This window comes from Equus caballus, chromosome 6 (genome assembly GCF_041296265.1).
Source record: "Equus caballus isolate H_3958 breed thoroughbred chromosome 6, TB-T2T, whole genome shotgun sequence".
Taxonomy (NCBI): Eukaryota; Metazoa; Chordata; class Mammalia; order Perissodactyla; family Equidae; genus Equus; species Equus caballus.
This window is the reverse complement of record NC_091689.1, coordinates 94,973,361-94,994,026: the sequence shown is the minus strand read 5'-3', so window position 1 is coordinate 94,994,026 and position 20,666 is coordinate 94,973,361. Positions and strand designations below refer to the sequence as shown.

General features: G+C 44.4%; 1 protein-coding gene across 33 annotated transcripts in view; it reads left to right on the top strand.

Moving 5' to 3' along the window:
• GRIP1 (glutamate receptor interacting protein 1) overlaps positions 1–20,666 on the top strand; it is a 598,510-nt gene that overhangs the window by 564,580 nt on the left and 13,264 nt on the right. For 19 of the 33 annotated variants that reach the window (XM_070271875.1, XM_070271868.1, XM_070271867.1 and 16 more), the window contains 4 exons: positions 125–319; positions 11,023–11,179; positions 11,991–12,102; positions 16,763–16,996. In XM_070271875.1, the coding sequence (XP_070127976.1) occupies positions 125–319; positions 11,023–11,179; positions 11,991–12,102; positions 16,763–16,996 (698 nt within the window). Of the gene's footprint in view, positions 1–124; positions 320–11,022; positions 11,180–11,990; positions 12,103–12,214; positions 12,260–16,762; positions 16,997–20,666 lie in introns of all 33 variants that reach the window. The other 14 variants (XM_070271871.1, XM_023644098.2, XM_070271880.1 and 11 more) reach the window with 1 other exon arrangement.

The following is a 20,666-nucleotide window of genomic DNA, read 5'->3' as shown; positions in this document are numbered from 1 at the left end:
TTTCCAGTGCATTTCTTTTCCTATGTGTGTATTTCTAGGGAAATGGCTCTCCAGCCAGCAAATGTTTGAATATCTTTTTATTTAAATTTACTCTCATACTTAAACTCCTTTCCTGTCTTTAAAGCTCAGTCAGCATCAAGTCCCAAGAAATTCCCCATTCCCAGCCACTTGAGTGACCTGGGAGATGTGGAGGAGGACCCCTCTCCAGCACAGAAGCCAGGCAAGCTCGCCGACATGTACTCCTCCACTGTGCCCAGTGTGGACAGTGCTGTGGACTCATGGGATGGCTCTGGAATTGATGCCAGCTATGGCAATCAAGGTATGTCCTAGCCTTGGGGAACAGAGGATTTGTCCATGTTGAAGCCTGTGTTTCTCAAAGATCCACCCTCTGCTCTGTGAAGAGAGTGTCTTTATTTTACTTGTGTCTGCATCCATGCAACCACATTGACTATGGTGGCCTTCATGCTGATCAGTCATGAACATTTATCAAACAGTAGCGGGCCCCCGTTACCTCTGCTCATGTCCAGGAGCTTGTCCGTCATAGATTAATCTGAGGCAAACCGTGCAATGTAATGCTTCACTGAAGACCGCCCCCACTGTCTTACTTTGTTAGCAAGCTTTCCACAAGGATGGAGTGGGGGGTGCTGGGGTGCGCGTAAGAGATTAGCCCATGATTTGTGATCCAATTTATTCCTTCCTCCTCCTGACCTTTAATAGAGACTTGTACAAGTTTCCCAAAAACTCACTATTAGAGAGTTGTGATCACTATGTATATGTAGTAGATTTTTCTTCATACAGATCTACTTCATGTGAAGAAGCATAAGCTACGTTAAAACTTAAATCTCACAAACAGAACAGGAACCACAAAAACTGTTAGACTGAATCAAGAGTATCAACTAAAAGCTTCTCTTAAAAATGTTTCCTTCCCAATGATACATAGCATCAAAAGTTCTTTGTATTTCTCCATATCTGAGCCTGACTTTCTCTGTAATGCCTTGTATAAATTCCACACTCTGAATCCCTTTTCTGCTCTGGATTTCAGTCAGTCAGAGAATAAAATATGTAAGTGAACAGTTTGGGGAGCATGTGTTAGGGTATGAGGTCGCTTTGTAACTCTGTCAACTGCTTTTTAGGAGAGTGTGTATCCAGTCTGCTCTCTTCCTGCTTGTCCTAGTTTCTTCTCTCAGCTTTTGCCTTTGCCTGTGTCCCTCTCTGTGAAATCCCCTGAAGGGTGTGGTGGAGAAAAATGAAAAGAAATGATGCTTCAAGGTTGTCAAGTTGTTAAAAATGATATTGGAGTTTGATAGAGAAAGTATTTTAACACTCAAAATCGTATTGAGACTTTCGCGTCTCTGACAATTAATTTTTCCAAGCCATAATACCCTGTTACTTCTATCAGAGTAGACTCTGAGGTTTATTTACTGATGTGCTTGTTGGTTTATTGTTTATTAATGTGCAGACTTTTTTGTTACACAGGTTTTTGTGACGATGTTATTGATTTTAATGAATTCTGCCCCCTAAGGTGATGTGCAAGAACTTAGCCACTCCGTCCCTTTACGCCATAGGATCAGAACCATGATGACCATAGTAAATAGACGGACAGTCTTCCCCTCATTAGTGAAAAATGAAGAACCATTTATTATTTGTGATACATTTTGAAAATGTGAAATCCTAGACAGAGAATAGTAGTCATAATAATATTAAATTTGGCATTTATAAATTAGAAATCTCTCTGAGGTTGAAGAGAGATGAGAGATAAGTAGAGAAAATGGCCATCAGGACAGAATTGAAGTCCTCCGAGGTGATGAAAAAGGAGTAGCAATACCTTGTGTTTGTAAAACGCCTGAGAGTTTTCAAAGCACTTTCACATAACTAATCTCAAGTGATTAGAGAATGAGCTCAATGAACATGGAAGCAGAAAGACCAGTTATCGCAGGATCTCGGTGTTAGGAGAGAATTAGAAGTCAGCTGGTCTGACACCCGGTGCTGCCCTGAGGCCATGTCCAGCCTCGCTGCATGCCATCATGCTGCCCAGGCTGGACGCCCGCGGTGACAGGCGCTCCCTAACTACGGAGACAGCTCCCCTATGTCCACGTACAAGGCTCTGACAGCACAGAAGTTCTCACGTGCTGAGCTGAAGTCTGTCTGCCTGCAGCTTCTGCCTGTTTGTCCTAGTTCTACCCTCAAGGTCATTCAGAACTAGATTAAGGCCTCTTCCACTTGACAGCCTTCAGATGCTCAAAGATGCTACATGTCTCTCGTGAGTCTTCCCGTCTCCAAACAAAATAGCCCCAGTTCCTTCAACTGTTCCTCACATAACTTACTTCTGAGTATCTTTATCATCCTGGGGGCCTCTCTTCTGCATATGTTCAAGTTTAACTCTACACTTATTAAAGTGCAGCTCTCAGAAAGGAAAGTCACGCAACAGTCTGACAGCCCAGAGCAACTCAAGCCTGGCCCCTTCATCACTGAAGGTTACAGAAGCTATTGGTGCAGCCTACCTAGACATAAGAATGTCGGTGCTCACACCCTATCTGTCCCTCATTTTGAGCTTACTGTTTACCAAGATCTCAAAGTCTGGCTTTTTTTCCCATCTACTTGTGATGTTGGGTTAAACCACATCTGTCCAGATTGTGCTTGTGAAGTTGACTTTTTAAAAGCAAGATAGGGGAGCCGACCTGGTGGTGCAGCGGTTAAGTGCTCACCTTCTGCTTCAGCAGCCCGGAGTTCGCTAGTTCAGATCCTAGGTGCTGACTTAGCACTTCTTGGCAAGCCATGCTGTGGTAGGCATCCCACACATAAAATAGAGGAAGATGGGCACGGATGTTAGCTCAGGGCCAGTCTTTCTCAGCAAAAAGAGGAGGATTGGTGCAGATGTTAGCTGAGGGCTAATCTTCCTCAAAAAAAAATCTTATGCTTTGGACTCCTTGTATCTTGTTCATTCCTCCTTCTAACTCTGAGAAAACCCTATGATTGCTTTCCTTGGATTTGGCAAAGATGAATCAATACAAGAGGAGACTGACAAATTGGTGGGACCTGCACTCTGTCTTCTCATGGACAGTGTAGCTCTTTTGGTGTCTATAACTCTTGACTCTCAACTCAGGTAGCTATGACCCTGTCTTATCGCATCATAATCTTAGATATTTCTTTTTTTCTTTTCAACTTTATTGAGGTATAAAGGACAAATAAAAGTGTATATGTTTAAAGTTTACAATGTGATGATTCGATACACATATATATTGTGAAATAATTACCACCATCAAGTTGATTAACATATCCATCACCTCACATAGTTACCATTTTGTGTGTGTGGTGAGAATGCTTAAGATCTACTTTCTTAGCAAATTTCAAGTATACAATATAGTATTATTAACTATAGTCACCATGCTGTGCATTAGATCCCCACAACTTAGTCATCTTATAAATGAAAGTTTGTACCCTTAGACCAACGTCTCTCCATTTCTCTGGCAACTACATTCTACTCTCTGTTTCTACAAGTTTGGCTTCTTTGTTGTTTTCTTTTCAGGTTCCACATATAAATGAGCTCGTATAGTATTTGTCTTTCTCTCTTTGGCTTATTTCACTTAGCATAACATCCTCCAGCTTTATCCATGTTGTTGCAAATGGCAGCATTTTCTTCTTTTTTTATGGCTGCATGATTTTCCATTATATATATATATATACAGTCATGTGCATAGTGATGTTTTGGTCAATGACGGATCTCATATATGACAGTGGTCCCATAAGATTAATACCATATACCAGGTGTGTGGTAGGCTATACCATCTAGGTTTTTGTAAGTACACTCTATGATGTTTGCACAACAATGAAATGGCCTAATGACGCATTTCTCAGAATGTATCCCTGTCATTAAGCTGCATATGACTGTGTACCACATTTCTTTATCCATTCATCCATCAGCAGACACTTAGGTTGTGTCCATATCTTGACTATTATGAATAATGCTGCAATGACATGGGAGTAAAGACATCTCTTTGAGATACTGACTTTATTTCCTTTGGCCCAGAAGGGGGATTGCTGCATCCTTTGAGGTCATTTTGATCATTTGTATTCTTTCAGAAAAAAAAAATCCATTTCCTCAAGGTTTTCTAATATATTTGCATACAGTTAAGTAATCTCTTGTTTGATTCTTTTTATTTTCTTGGTTTCTATAATTATATCCCCAATATTGTTTCGTATTTGGTATATTTGTGTTTTTATTCTTTTTTTCCCCATGATTGTATTGGTAATGGCTTCTTTTAATTTAGTATTTTTTCCCAAAGAACTGACTCTTGCATTTATGTATTAGTTCCACTCTGTTTTTTAAAAGTAATCTTTTGCTTTTAATTTGATTAACTTTTTTCCATTCTGCATAGACTTTGTTCTGTTTATGACTTGAATTGGATGCAGAATTCACTTATTTCCATGCTTCCTTGTAGTCTTCATAAAGATGATGGTGACTGATAAAAGACACCGACATCCGCAGTCAGAGAGTGCAACTTTCCAGTAACATGGTTGAGGAGCACACGTAGTACACGCAGAGAGTGGCCCAGAGCAGGGATCAGCAACGTTCTCCCCATTGAGGGGGTTTTATTTTTCTCTTCCATTTCTTTCTGATCTCTACAAGCTCATGTTTCATCTCCTTCTATCGTGTTGCCTTGCTCAATTTTCCTTGAGCTCTTATATCTCTGCTTTGATCTCCTTTTTTATAGAGATGAGGGTTTTGGTGTGTGTTTTTTAAATTTTGTGATGACATATTTGATCACATTTATCATTTGCTCCATGGCAGCCTTTTACTCGTAAGTATCCTTCTTCTTCCATTGCCTTTTCTGTTTCTTCTCTTTTTATATTAATTTGGTATACATCTTATGCCAGTTCCTTTTAAATTATTGCTCTTCTTTGAATGAGATGACTTCTTCCTGAATTGGAGTTTGCAAGAAGTTCTGAGACAGAAGAGCCCAAGCTGTGTTCCTGGCTGGCAAACTTGCCCCAGTTCACAGTACCTGTGATGAGTTTATGCTTCCTCAGCCCGCAGAGATCAACAAGCGCAGGCTGCCAACAACGCAGCATTCCTCTCTGCTGGCCTGCCTCCCCGCGAGATTGCTTCCGGCAGGCTGTGGTCCATCTCTGGGTGTCATCTTTCAGCCCAGCTCGCTGGCTTTACCCTGGTGCCAAACTGGGTCCAGGGCACTTTCTGCCCCCAGACTATGCAATCCACTCTAGCGTTCCAAACACGCCTTGTCATTCTGCCTCATGCCACGGCCTCTGCTTTGGAGGAGCGTGCCCTCTCTGAAATCTCTGGCCACACATGTCTCCTTGGCTTCTTACCACCCCCCACACCTCCCATTTGACTTTCACCGAATTTGGTAACTTTCCTTATGCATTATGGTTTGAGAGCCTGGTTTCGCCAAAGATGGAGTTTACATTCTGTTATTTGTCATCCCTTTTTGTTTTGAGGTGATTTCTAGAGAACGTAGAAGTATCTTGGCTCTGCCATTTTAAAACGACAGTCCCATCTAAACAGTGTAAATATTTCTTGGCAAGAACAATTACAAATAGTTACACAAATGTATGATTTGATCTTCTCCTTCTTAAGGAAATGGAGTCTTTAGGAAACAAATTTCGGAAGGAATTATCTGGCTCGCTTTCCTATAGTAAAACTGGCTTCCGAAAATGAAAGTAGTGGCAGGAGCTGTAGTCCCAAAATCGCAGAGTCAAAGATTGAATTCCAAAACCATTCTCTGATCTCAGACTTTATGAATATGAACCAACATTGGTTAGTTCACTTTTCTAAATTACTACTGAGTATGAATTAAGAGCTACAAATGGAAGATATCAACCTGCACAATATTGTGGTACTGAAAACCACAAAGTACAATATTGGAATATCAGAACTTTACAAATATCTGAGGTGTAGTTGCACTAAAAATACACATGATTATATGAAGATTCCATCCACTTTCAGAAGTGCCTACATTTGGGAAGACCTATTTTCCATTATGCAAATGAATAAAAGTAAACATGCCTCCAGGTGAAAGACTGAATTTTATCCCTCGTATTAGTTTCCCTGGGCTGCTAAAACCAACACTGCACGCTGGGTGGCTTCAAGACCAGAAGTTCATCTTCTCACCATTTGGGAGGCTGAAGTCCAAGAGGAAAGTGTCAGCAGGGTTGCTTCTCCTGAGGCCTCTCTCCCTGGTTTGCAGATGGCTTCTTCTCTGTGTGCTCACAGTGTTCCCCCTGTGTGCGCGCATCCCTGCTGTCTCTTGTGTGTGTCCACATATCCTCTCCTGATAACAACATCAATCAGATTAGACTATGGCCCCACCCTTATGACCTCATTTGACCTTAATTACCTTTTTAAAGGCCCTGTCTCCAAATACAGTCACATTAGGGGTTAGGGCATCAACCTACGAGTCTGGGGGGACACAATTCAGTCCATGACATACCTAACATTATGATACAAAGTATAAGACCAGATATGGAAACCTAGATAGAGAGAAAGAAAAAAAGAAGGAAAGAAGGAAGGAGGGAGGAGGGAAGAAAGGAGGAAAGAGGAAGGAAGGAAGGAAGGAAGGAAGGAAAGAAGGGAAGGAGGGAGAAAAAAAACCCAGAAAGCTGTCCAGTTCTAACTAAAAAGAATAATTGCTTAGCAAATACATTTTTTTAACTACTTCTCTCTCTCAATTTGTTTCTTTTATCAATTTCGAATTTAGAATCTAGTGTCCAGTCTCATACCTGTATTTGATTTCATGTGCTTATACCATCATTTGGTGAAAACAAAGTCTATTCCTGGCAGTTGATCTTTCTTACCCCTGGGCTGACTCATTTATTCCATTCCTTCTAGGGCTCTTAGGTCTGACTCCTGGTGTGAAGGAATATTCCTCAGGGCCCGTTAACGTCTTCTCCACTATGGCAACCAGCTTGCCTTTACCTGAACCTGACTTCGCTCAGACAGTCCCAGGTTAAACCATGCCATCGTCATCCACCTGCATCACCTGGGGATTGAATTCACCTACATATAAAAGAAAATACAAATGACAGTGTTTAAACAAGACAGGTTATTTTCTCCCCCCATCCTAAAGAGCCTGGGGGAGGCAGGGAGCCCCAGGTGTCGCCTTCCTGCTTCTTACCAGCTTCACATCTCTGTGTCTCTCCATTGCACTGCCCCTGTTAGAAACCTTCCTCAGCCTGAGACATTTGCTTGCACCCTCCTCCACATTCCTATCAGCGATCTTTAGAAAACTAAATCTAATCTTCCACTCCCTATGAGAAAAGCACTCTTGATGGTTCTCTATTGTTGTAGGATAAGGTCAAATGTCCTGGAATCTAGTCCGCAACCACCTTATCAGTCCCATCTCCTGACACCTCTTTGCAGAACCTTTTTCTCCTGACTTCTCACTGTTCTCTAAGCAAACCTTGATAGCCCTGGGTGTTTGATATATTAATCCCCCCTTCCTTATCAGTTCTAAATCAGTTGAGAAAGAGAAATTGCAGTCAGCAATGAATTAAAATATCAACTTTTGGGGCCGGCCTGGTAGCCCAGTGGTTAAGTGTGCACGTTCCACTTCGGCGGCCCAGGGTTCACCGGTTTGAATCCCAGGTGCAGACATGGCACCGCTTGGCAAGCCATGCTGTGATAGGCGTCCTACATATTAGAAAAAAAGTAGAGGAATATGGGCATGGATGTTAGCTCAGGGCCAGTCTTCCTCAGCAAAAAGAGAAGGATTGGCAGATCTTAGCTCAGGGCTAGTCTTCCTCAAAAAAAAAAGAAAAAAAAAAATACCAACTTTTTTGTTTTGGGTTTTTTTCCCCTAGAAAAGCTGGATTGGACATACAACCCAAATCCAGAGTATCTCCCTACTCTTGACCTAAGTCTAGATGTTAGGACTTAAATGAGGGGAAGTCAAATCTACAAAGCAAACCATAACTCAGCATGTCAGCTGAATTTGGTTCAGCTGAACAGAACTGAAAACCCTAATATTACAGTGTCTTAAATCACAAAGAAGTAGCCATTCGGACGGAGCTGGTATAAAACTCCCCAGTGTCATCAGGGACCCATGCTCTTAAATATTTATTTTCTATTATGTTTAGCCCTTGGCTTCCATGCTTAGGTTAAACACATGGTCCAAGATAGTTACTGGGGCTCCCCCTATTTCTTCTACATTCCAGGCAGCAGGAAAGAGGGTTGTAAGGACCCTTCCCAGAAGTCCCATCCACATATCATTGGCTAGAACTTTGTACATAGCTAACACTTAACTTCAAGAAAGGCTAGGAAATATAGTCTTATCCTGAGCAATAACATGCCCACCCCCAAAATGGTATTCCGGTACCGCGGATGAAGAAAAGGATGGATGTGTTGATGGGTAACTAGTCGTCTGCCACGGTCGGCTAACTGCACTGCTTGGCCTCCCTGCCGGCTTTGAGCTCAGAGGGCCAAGAGCGGGACGCAGGTTTGTCTACCTCACAGCACGGCCGCAGCGGGAGAGGCATCGGAGCGAGCCACGAAGGGCCCGAGCGCTGTCTTCCAGAACCCTCTCCGATGGGGAGGGCCAAGCGCAGGTCTAAGAGGGAGCAGATTCCCGGGACGATAGGGAACGTGAGGACGGGAGCAGGGTTCGGGGGCTGCCTGGCCAGCTCTCCCAAAGGCCGGCTCCCCCTCGGGCTCCACACTTGTGTCACCTTTCCTCGGGCACCTTCCCTGACCCGCCTTCGCCCAGCCGCCCTGTGTCCTTCCACGTCAGCGAGTCCAGACCAGAGGACCCCGCCGCTCCCACGCCCTCGGAACCCCCTCTCTGTGCCGCTTCTCTGGGTCGCTAAGCTGTGCGGCGGGGCCCCCGGCCCCCTCGTCCGCGGGCCAGCCGCTCCTGTGGTGCCTGCGCTCCGGAGGCGCTGGAGTGCTTCCCGGATGCGCGCCGGCCTTCTCTCCCTGCGGGGGGCCGAGGAGCCCGGGATGGGGAGAAGCTGAATGGCTTCGAGAATAACGAAGGCGGCGGGCATCCGCGAGCAGTAACCCGCGCTGCGTGCCAAGCGCTTGCCTGCGTGTCATGAGGATGACGCCCCTGGACTCCTGTGAGCCCGGCGAGGCGCGCCCCGTTATCCCTGGTTCGCCCTCAGGGGACCGGGCCAAGGGCGCAGCACGAGGGGGCAAGGCTGGGGTTTGCACCGGGCCTGTTCTCACATCGGTCCTGGGCCAGCGCGGCGTGGGCGGCCCCAGGTCTTCTGAGTCTGTGCCTGACCCCAGGGTGCTAGAATGTGATGCCCTCACACGCCCTGCTGTTGTTAGGCGGTAGGCCTTTACCAGCGCTCGACAAGGCAGCCCTCGTATGGGCGGACGTGTCTTCGCGCGGCATTTTCCCAGCAACGATGCTGCACATGTGCTCACGCCCGTCCTCAGGCCCCTGCCCAGGTCTCCAAGAATACGGACAAGCGACAGTTGGGAGGACAATCAGTGTGTCACCTGCGAGTCTAAGACATGCTGGAATTTCCCCGTTAATGCTCATCAGAAAAGGCTACCCACCCCCACCTCCACCCTCCAGGACGCCACCATTCAGCATCTGGCTCTTGGCAAGTTCAAAGCCAGTGAAAAGACTGAGGAGCAGGCTTCCTCTAACTCTTATTATATCAGGAAAGGGGAGACTCTCGTACCTGGGGGCTGGTTGGTTTGGTTCCGAAGGAGAAACGGACAGCCTGTGAGTGGGAGCCGGAGAAACGCAGTGTCCGTCACTCCTTCAAGGGGACATGCCTGGCTTCCCTTAATTCAACGCTCTTGACGGAAAACTGCGCGTTCATCACACAAGACTTCTTCCCAAATGGCTAGCCACACTTCTGCAGTTATCCGAGAAAGAAAATGAGAGGGTGTGCTGTCAATATTCCCCCTGTGGCAAGGACTTCTGATCCTTGCTGTCCTGAAGCAGAGGCTTCTCAGAGTCCTTCCCTCCTGGCTGTGGGCATCCCCTGTGTGCTTGTCAAATCCGTCTGATGAGAGCGTTGTCCCTTGGACGTCCTGCTATGCCTGGGCTTTACTCAGTAGTGAGGGTGGCCTTATGGGATCTAACAAGTGGAGGGAAATTGAATGAGGAAGACCAGCCAGGATGCCATGGTGATGGTCATCGTCCAGGATCCAGTCACTTAACTGTATGTGAAAAAGGGGGCTTAGGCCTGTTTGCTATAGTGTTTTTAAACACAGAAATACATATTATATGGCAACCCAATACACCCGTGTAAACACACACACACACACGTGCGCACAATGGGTCACACCTTGAAGTGGTGGCTGAAGCCATGTATGGTGGTTACAGCACGAGCTGTAGAGTCGGACCTGCCGACAAGCACTGCTCTCCCCTCTGAACCCCTGAAAAGAATTTTGCCAAACTACATACCCCACCACACATCTAAATTTGTCATCTAAATGTTTTTCTCCCCAAATTTAAATACTTGCAAAGACTGTAATTTCCAGTTTGTTGTAAATATGCTCTAAATATATTTTTGTCAAAATGTGGAGCTGCCGATTTAAGCTCAAATATGTGGAAAACGTCCATTATATAACCTAATTGCCAAAGCCATTCCTCACTGCGGAGCCATCAAGCTAATCAGACTTCACTCCCCATTGGAAAGGAAGTCAGTCTTCATCCTGCAGTTCACGTCAGCATAGAGCACCGCCTCCCACCCTGACAGCCGTCCAGCTTCTGACCCTCATTTGGAAACACGGAGATGGGTGGATGTGGGAGGGCAGCGCCCGCCACGGCTCTGTGCCAGGTTGAAGTAACACACTGTTCCCGAGAGACTCCCCTTAGGAGCGAGGCTTTCTCAAATTGTCCCTTGATTTGGCACCTGAGAGTTTTTATCTTTAAGTATGTTTATCTTTAAGTATTACCTTGATGGCCTTTATGATCCCAAATTCAGTTCAAGTCAGCCCCCTTGAACAAATGAATGGAAACCACAGGAAAAGACAAGTTCCTAACCAGACCTCTCTTGAGGTATTCTCCGAAATCGAACATCACACCTTGTTTTTCATTCCAGGCACCGGCTTTCAGGCCTCAGGATACAATTTCAACACCTACGAGTGGAGGGGTTCAAAACAGAGAGGCAGCTTGTCCCCAGTCACTAAGCCGCGGAGCCAGACTTACCCAGATGTGGGGCTGAGCAGCGAAGAGTGGGACCGGTCCACGGTCAGCGGGTAAGGCTCTTATCGCCTGCGGCCCCATACCAGGTGCTTCGCGGACACCGGGCCAGATGTGAGCTTCCCTGTGACCCTACATATTGCTGCCGCTGGCTTCCTGGGACTGGGTAATCGCCGTGCTGGCCCCTCGGCCGGACTCTGAGGTTGTGCCTGCCCAGTGGGAGCCAGCACCACCACACAACAGGGCAGGAGCGACGTTTCCCCAGTGAAAACAACAGCGGCACGTGGGGAAAACCTACGTGTATAAACCCTGCCCTCACCCTGTAATTAGTTCCCTCTCCTTTCCTTTAAAGGTAGTTTCACATTAACCTACATTAAAAAAAAAGATATGGCTAGGGTCCCCTGTTTTTAACTAGGAGATATATTTTAGCATTTTGTCCCTTACCAAGCTTATTAAGGAAATTCATAAAAAGTGACAGCACTTAATTATCTCTACTGATGTTTATAATAAGTGGGGAAAACACATTTTTCTCTCTTAGAGAAAAGTGATTTCTTTTTTCCTAGAGACAGAGCAGCTGAAAAATATCCCCACCCGGGGCCGTGTGAAAGCAGCTCCATGCGCAGTAGCCAGGAGGACTCTGACAGTCAGTCAGTAAGACCACGTCCTTCCTCTTAGTCTTGGAGGTGCTTCAGGTTTCCTATAGTGTCCTTACACTGGAGCTGTCCTTACTTGGAGGCCACAGCTGGAAGAAAGATCCAAAAAGTGTTTCCATCCTTTGTGTGAGATGAAGGAGAGAGATTCTGGATACAGAAAAAAATCAGTTGTGTCTGGCAAGTTCTTAACCCAGACTGTGGCTTTTGACGCCAGTTTTACAGGGGCTCCCGATGGCACCGAGGCCGAGCAAGAGGAGAACTTCTGGTCTCAAGCTCTGGAGGACTTAGAAACCTGCGGGCAGTCGGGAATTCTGCGCGAACTCGAGGTAGCCGCATCCTGCTGCTTACTTCAATTGTTTCTACATTCATTGTTTTTGGTCCTTTTGAGTTTGCATTTATCACACCAGTTCATTTAAAAGCTTTAACCCCTTTCCACAGGAGAAAGCTGACAGGCGTGTGTCTTTGAGAAACATGACACTCTTGGTAGCTACCCTTTCTGTTTCTATTTTTGCTTGTGAAGCTGCCTCCCCGCCCCCTTGCCTTCGGACAGCAATTTGATTTAATACAATGCAGTTGGAAGTATTTATTTCCCCGTCTCCCCCCCCCCACCCCGAGCTTACTGACTTGTGGCTTCTGCCATCGCTCCCTGCTAACCCTGACTGTACCTGTTTGCCCCTGAATCGCTAAGGAGCCAGCTGAGTCTGCCAGCAGTGGCGCATCTCATTCTCTTAGTTGCTTTAGAAAGGTTTCTTTGGCATGTTTTCATCTGTACCTGGTCTAGAAATTAATTTGGTCGTGAAGAGGAACATAAGAGGAAATTTTATTTCATTTTGTTTTGCCCTTAAGTAGATGGCAATGCATGCAGCTGGTGAAAAAGGCCAGTCTGTGTGATAAGCAGCCAAAATATTACACAATACTTTGCTGTTAATTGCAAATCCTGATGCCAGATTAACTTAGTGTGAATTCGAGGAGTGGTGGCGAGATGGAGATCAGTAGCTGAGCTCCCGGTGAGTTCTTTCATCAAAGCCGTGGATTTGCTGATGGTCTTCACACTTTGGTCTGGGAAGTCCTGGACTGTTTCCTTTTATGTTCTTTTAAATTTTCTGAGCTGTAAAAAAATAAAGTGGCCAAAGTCCCATTTTTATGTTGATGTCATATGAGGTCCCCAGGTCACCATAAGGAATGTGAATGACGTAACTGGGTGAAACTTGCAATTTTAAAATGAACACCCATCTTTCTATTATGTTGCTTCTCGATTGCATGTGTGGATATTTTATGTGATTCTCATGTTTGTGAATCTGCAAAGAGAGTTATAAAGGAAAAAACTAGTTTGAATTTGTAAACAGCATAGTATTACCTGGCATGAATTTCAGCTTCAGAGCACAGTTAAAGGACCTGGAGATGGATAATCCTGTACAATTTAAATTAAGATTTGGCAATTGATTCCTTTTATGCAACTTTCGAAAAGAGTAGAATGCTTAAGTATCAGCTGGCTTATTTAAACTTTTACCACTTCCTGTATGTGGAATGGTCAGCAAAAGAGGCCCAAAATGAATCATAGCTCAGTTTGCAATTCTTGAACATAGTCCTGCTTTTGAAAGCGTGTGTCAGCTCATATGCTTTTTCCATTTACTTTTTGATACTTCTCCTTTGAAGAAGCGGCTATTCTTCTAATAGCTTCTTTTGCATTAGGTAAAATGAAGATGATGTAAAAAGTAATACGATGAGGTTGTGTTTTCACCCAAAAATTGAGTTATTTAATGAAAATAACATCCACCAGCATAGAAGGTATGTTGCAACAGCCCATGAATTTTGTCCAGTGTAGCTTCAGGCAGCCGTGGCCCTGAAATTATGACTCCAGAAAGGAGGTGGGTTGAATTTATAAGCCAAAGAGAAATGAAAGTCCTCCACTAGGAAGAGCGATTGGCTAATCCATTCATTAGAGTCATATTTACACTTTATCACAGAGAATATTCATTTATTAGTTTAAATGAACTCTGATCCCTTGCAAATGCTACTCTGCAAAAAATATTATTGGAGCTAGGTTGCTGCATATGAAATTCACATCAAGTATTAAAAGTTAAAGCATATGATAACCATAATAAATGGAGAAGATTAGCTAAGACAAAAAATGATTACAATTGAAATAAAATGAAACTTATGCTAGTCATTTTCCCCATTGCCAGCAATAATTTAAGTTCAACTTTAGCACTGAAAAATGTATAGATTTAACAAAAAAGAAAAATTCAGAGTAAGACTTTGGACCAGTTACTTAATCTCTCTTATCAGATATTTCTTCTTCCATAAAATATGGCGATTATAATGACTAATGCTTATGTGGCATTTAACACAGAAATGGCATTTAATAAATGTCCAATAGAAATTATTATTTTTGCCATTTTTTTGATTAATGAACACTGCTTTAACTATTTTTTATTGAATATAGTATAAGAAGTTTTAACTAAATGTCAGATAGAGAAACTCTGGAACATACCCTGTCTAAGTTATATGTACATCATATATCTCACTGATAATTTTGAAAAAGAAAATTATAACTGTAAACTATGAATTGTGCAAAGTGAAACAGGCAGTACATGCTATTGAGGCTGAAACAAATTCTAGATAATTTAGAATAATTATTTTTTCACTTTTTATTTCATTTTTATATTTGTTTTAATTTTTACATTCTTTCATAGATGCCACTAATTCAATTGAAGTTCACTTTAACAAAGCAGTCAGGCCATTCTTTGAAAACGTGAACTACAGACCTATTGATAATATATCGTTAGTCCCATCGGAACCCTTTCCAGATTAGTTTGTAACTTCTGTGTGGATAAGGCTTATCAAAGCAGAGCTGTTGTCTCCCCGTTGTGGTGATTAAGTATTTTACTTCCTACCTGTTTCCTGCTGCTCCCATGAAAAATGACTATAAAAAAACAGATGTTAACAAAGCAAATAACTAGTCTAAGCAGGTAAAAACAATCGGTGGATGGTCATCACTGCAAGAAAGCAATCATTACATGCTGTCAGTTACAGCAGATTAAACAAAGAAATGAGCTATGTGGGTGAAGTGCCATAAGGTAAAAGGATGTCCCATGATACCAGCAAAGCTAGTAATTGAAAGGTTTCAATTTAAAAGGGGGATTTATCTGAAATAAACCACAATATAGATAATCCACACTGGTTTAAATGTTAGGGTTTTTCTTTCAATCTACAAAGAGTCAGTTTTATATGTTTCAACCTAATGCTTGACTAAGAAGCAACACGGCCTGGTAGTCAAGAATGAGGATTCTGGAGGCAGATTGCGAGGGGTCGCAATCCCAGACTGCTGAGCGAGCTGCTTGCCTTATCCAGGGCTCCCTGCCCTTAACTGCAGTGGGGAGATATAATTATAATACCTAGAATATGGAGTCACCATAAGGGTTACATGATATTCTGCATACACTTATATATGGTACTTAGCACCTGTTAATGCTCAATGACCAGTAAGTTTTTTTAACAATTATAATTTTCTTTTTCAACATTATCAGTAAGATAACTGATCTAGTCAGGATATTGATGTTTATTTTGTGTTTTTTTCAACAGAGTTGTAGCTATATATACATAGGTGCCAATACTTGGCTGTCATTCAAAGATCTTATTAGTGGCCTGTATAGAGCTGAACCCAGGTGAATCTTGGAATTATAAAATCTTAGAGAGAGGAGAAATGAAAGTTCTACTCACTTTGCAGTGTTCCCTCCTCATCAATAATTTTAGATCATGCCCCTGGCTCATTTACCCCCTGTGGCCTTGGGTAAGTAAGCCTCTTTGTGCCTCAGTTTCCTCACCTATGAATTAGGAGGAATAACAGTGCCTATTTCATAAAGTTTTTGTGAGGCTTAAATGCGCGAATCCGTTCAAAGGACTCAACAAATCACACTTCTGTTACTTTTAGCATCAGCACCCACATAAACCACTACAGCACGTTGTAGCCAGTTAACACAGCACAGAAACTTTTTTTCCCTTCCCATTTCAGCCAGATTCGCCAGCAGTGCTGGTTGACCTTTATATAGGCTTCATATTGAGGAGTACAGAGCTGGCTGCAGGCGTGTTTTCAGAATTTTAGCATCCTCAAACTGTGAGAGATGAACATGCCCACCATAGTGGTTTCAGATTCTTTTCTTGTTCCGCCTCTGAGACTCAGTCAGCCTTGGGATCTAATCTCGCCATTCTTTGTGTGTTGTGCAAGGAGTATGTTTGAAACTGAACACTCTTTCCCAATCCACGGGTAAAGTCCAATCCAGGTCACAGCTTTAGAGCAGAGCGTTGAATCCGGTATCCTAATAAATGATTATTCTTTAACTGAGCTGAGGATCTTACACAAAGGCTATTTCTAAGAAACTCTGACCTACGGTGCCAAATACATGGAGGCCTCGCTCGTCTACAAGCTCCTGGGGCAGGCCACTGGTCAAAGGAAAGACAGCATACAGGAGTAGGCAGGTGCATGGCAGAGAAGCCCTGCCTGTGTGTCAGCAACCCCATTTGAGCCAATGGCCAGCTCCAGTTGGCTCTGGAGGCAGCATTGCAAATAGAGGCACCCGGTCTCCATGGGGATGTTCTCAGCTCCTTTCTGTAGGACATATTGAAGGATGCCACATGAACCCATCTGTTAGAGCCACTCAGTGGAAAGTTAGTGCCTAAAATGTAGTTTGCAGTAAGCAAATGTTAAAGCTTTCCAGTTTGACTCAAAAGTGCCAGGGGTGGTATTTGATTAAATAAACTCAATGGCTTAAGTACTTAAATTGGATTTGAGACGTGCATTATAAATGTCACTGGCAAAGCATTTTCCCAGACATTCATTTAGTATGTCCATTCCCCAGCCTTTGGTTATGCCCTGAAGAGACTGTATTTTGACCCGGCAGAAGTTAAAATGTGCTTAATGTTGAGCGACCAAACCCCTTCTGTTGTCCATGGCCTAACTGTTTCTGAAAATTGTCAATGCCGCAGGCAACAATCATGTCGGGGAGCACGGTGAGTTTGAATCACGAGGCCCCAACACCCCGCAGTCAGCTGGGGCGGCAGGCCAGCTTCCAGGAACGCAGCACCTCGCGGCCGCACTATAGCCAGACAACTCGGAGCAACACCCTGCCCTCCGAGGTGGGCAGGAAGTCCGTGCCCCTGAGAAAAATGAAACAGGAAATAAAGGAGATGATGTCCCCAACTCCGGTGGAGCTGCACAAGGTCAGGAAGCTTTCTTCTCTTTCCTTAGGGTCCCAGTTAGGAGCCATTTGTCACAGCGTGGGCGTCCTGATGCAATTGTGACAATGACATTCTCCTGTGGGCTCAGCCAGGGCAAGAAGACCAGAGCTTAAAGGCAGGTCATCGTCAGAGACTTTGTTCTCGAAACATGATCTTTGGGAGGGTATCCTGTAAAATGGGGATAGTTGGCTTTCAAGCAATGATTTTATCAAAAATGTATTGATGGATAAAATCTTCTTACAAAAGTTTGAGACTCCAGTGTCACATGGAGTTTTGATGAGTCTGTCTGTGACTCCAGCCTCATTGGAAGCCGAGACGGGTTTTCTAAATGTCGAATGTCTAAAGAGGGGTTGCAGATGTACTGTGGGGAGGCTGAATCCTTCATTGCAGACTTATCAGCAGGCGGCCATACTACTCAGGGGACAGGGAGTTCTCTTCAAGATGTCATTTTGGCGTCTTGGGTCAGGAGAGGAAAGGCCTGGCTGTGTTCCGTCTCTGCTACATGTTTGCCTCCCTTTACATCATGGAAGAAGACGCATGATTGCCGCAGAACTGAACTGAGTTGTTGCCAAACTTTAAAGAAGGCATGTGTGACAGTGTCTGCGGGACCAGAGCCACGGAGAACTGTGGTGGGGAGGCGTCTCGGTTTTTTTTGTAGAACTAATGCTTTATTTTTTTTGTTAATATCTAAGGATGTAAAGACAGTAACAATTTCACCTTACTTTTCTTAAGAACCAAGACGCTCTCTGTAGTGAATAAGCTATTAGCTAGAAACTAGTTGTCTTCCCCACAAGAGCAAATGTCAGGCTAAGAGGGGGTAACAGGCCAGCTGCTCCCTTTTTCCTCTAAAGACTTCAGTCTCCCTGACGACCTATTAAAACTAGCTATTTATTTTGCAGCTGACAAAGGGTATGGTGAAAGAACGAATAGGAGGGGAATTTGAGTCCTGAACTTTGTGTTCCAATCCTAGGTTCATGCTTTTTTTTTACAATTTTCTTTTTTTTAAGGTATGGTTCTTTGTGTGTGTGGTGAGGAAGATTGGCCCTGGGCTAACATCTGTTGCCAATCTTACTCTTTCTTTTTCCTCCCCAAAGCCCCAGTTCATAGTTGTATATCCTAGTTGCAGGTCATTCTAATTCTTCTATGCAGGATGCCGCCACAGCATGGCTTGATGAGTGGTGTGTAGGTCCACACCCAGGATCTGAACTAGTGAACCCTGGACAGCCAAAGCAGAGCACAAGAACTCAACTACTGGCCACAGGGCCAGCACCCCTAGGTTCATTCTTTCACTACTCATTCATTCACTCAATACCTGTACTGTGCATTCATTCATTTAAATGTGTTGTGAATCCCCAAGGAGCACATAGTGTAAAGGGAAGACAGTCTGGAAAACAGTGCGGAGGGAGTGGGATAAGCACAATGAGAGACGCAAGCCTAGACTGCCTTGGGGGACAGAGGTTGGACCGTAACCACTCTAGAGGAGACAGGAAAGGCTTCCTCGAAGTAGGTGTTGACTCTGCAGGAAGTGGAGGGTGGGAGCGCATTCTAAGCACAGAAAGAAGCGTGGTCAAAGTCGTGGCATACTGAGGGAACGCAGATATTCCAACATGACCAAAGCCTTGAGTGGAGCCTTGTGCATTGGAAGAAATTACAGACCTACAGAAAAGCAAAGAAATTTCTGACATTCTGGGTGGGGACACATGCCACAGGTCGGCTTGTTTATCAGTTACCCTGAATTCGTGTGTCTGTTTGGTAAACACCAGCCTTCCCCACCTGTCACACATCCTAATATGCTAATTGACAAACAGTGTAAGGACTCCCACGGTGAATACATTGCAGAAGCTGCATGGTCACTGCTCTCTCTACTGTACCGAGGAGAGGGCTGGCCCTCCCGACTCCTCAGGTGTCCAGGACACTGCCATCCCCTCTTCTGTAAATTCTCCTGGCCACACAGAGAAGAGTGTGCTTGATCACCCACCCTCCTCAGCCCCAAAGGGAAAGGATGCCAACATGGATTGAGTGCTTTCTCTGTTCTATATTCTTTACATTTCCAGCCGACACAGTAGCCCTTCTTAGCAGGTATTTATTATCCCCGTCTACAGGATAGGGAAATAGCAAGTATGAAATAGAGTCATTTTTCCTTCTTGAGTGAAGCAGGCTCCTCAAAGGAAGATTATTGATAGCTCAGCCTACAAAAGACATGCATCCCCATCCCTCCTGCACTGAGAGCATCTAGCAAAGATAATGACGGTGAAGTGGGTGTGCAAGTTGGTACAGCCAAGGATTACAAAAAATGACTGTGCTGAAAATAGAGCTTATTTAAAAAAAAAAAAAAAGGCATCATCCACTTACCAGCACAATGAGCGACAGTGGATAGACTGGTTGGAACATTTGTGTGGCAGTGGGTGAACCTGGTGGCCACAGGACCACAGACATGGATGGGCCAGCTGGACCTACCACGTGGGATACTGCCTTCTTCCTTCACATCAGTCGTTCCCCTCAATGCTGGCTATAAGTGCATCTCCCTCATAGCTTCATTCTTCTTCTGAATTGATCTAAACAAAATTATATTCTAAAAAGGAAGCGGTGTCCTGGGCATTGTAAGATACCTCATGTGATCTAGTTAAGTGAAACTGCAGCAGAGGGGCTGACTGTGGAATTCTTGGCATGGTTATGTTCACACCTCGGGCATCTTTTCCTTGTTAAGTGAATTCATTGACTCTGGTAGGCCATCCACGTTTGTGGTTAAATACACTCTCCAGTTCTGAAGTGCTTGAGAGAAGAAATGGCTGAGAGCAAAGACTGGTCATTGTGCTTGTGTCTCACATGCTCGTGCCTTTTGAACACTGGAAGATTACCTGACACCATGAAAGAGCACAGTGACTTGTTGATGGGGTTGTTATCCTCCCTTTGGGGTGCTGCTAGCCTGGACTAAAGCTTTGTAAAAATTAGGAAAAGGCAGTCTTTTGGGTGGTGGCATCGAGAGGGGGCCAGTGAAATAGAAAAAATCCCTTTTTCCAGTTGAAGATAACCTCAAGCCAGAATGCACCGCCTGGAAGTGGAATGAGGGCTGGTTTTCAGACCCCAGAGCCCTGTATATTTTCATCTAGAAACTGGATCAAGAGGATGTGAACGAAGGGCCAACATCCATCCCCATTCCTGGGGAGAAAACATACAGAGCAAAAGAAGCTCCATCTCATGTTGATGGGTTCCTAACATCATCCTCATCCAGAAAGAATGAAGGGCAGGCTTCTCTTCCGGTCTCTTGGGTTCCAGTTTCCTCTCTGATGTTTGCCCCTCGTTTTCCACCTGGTCCTCATGTCACTCCTTCCCTTCCTTCAGGCCTTCAGAATCCCCGAGCGCAGGTCAGAGTCGAAATGGTTTCTGTTCTTTTCACGTCATCTGCTGTGTCAGAGGCTCTACTGGGTCCTGGCGGGTCTTCCTTCGAGTTGTCCCCATTCATTCCTGAACACAAAGAGCTCGTTGTCCTTCCTGACACTTGACAACAGACACAGAAATGCAGTCTTACTTCCTTTATCGGCTGTGCAGATGGGGAGGAAGTTGGGCTGGAGTGAGGACTTGGTACATAGTTGGGAGTGGTGGGGTCAGCGAGGGGGTCACTGGGAAGTGATACTCATGTCCCGTTAGGCCA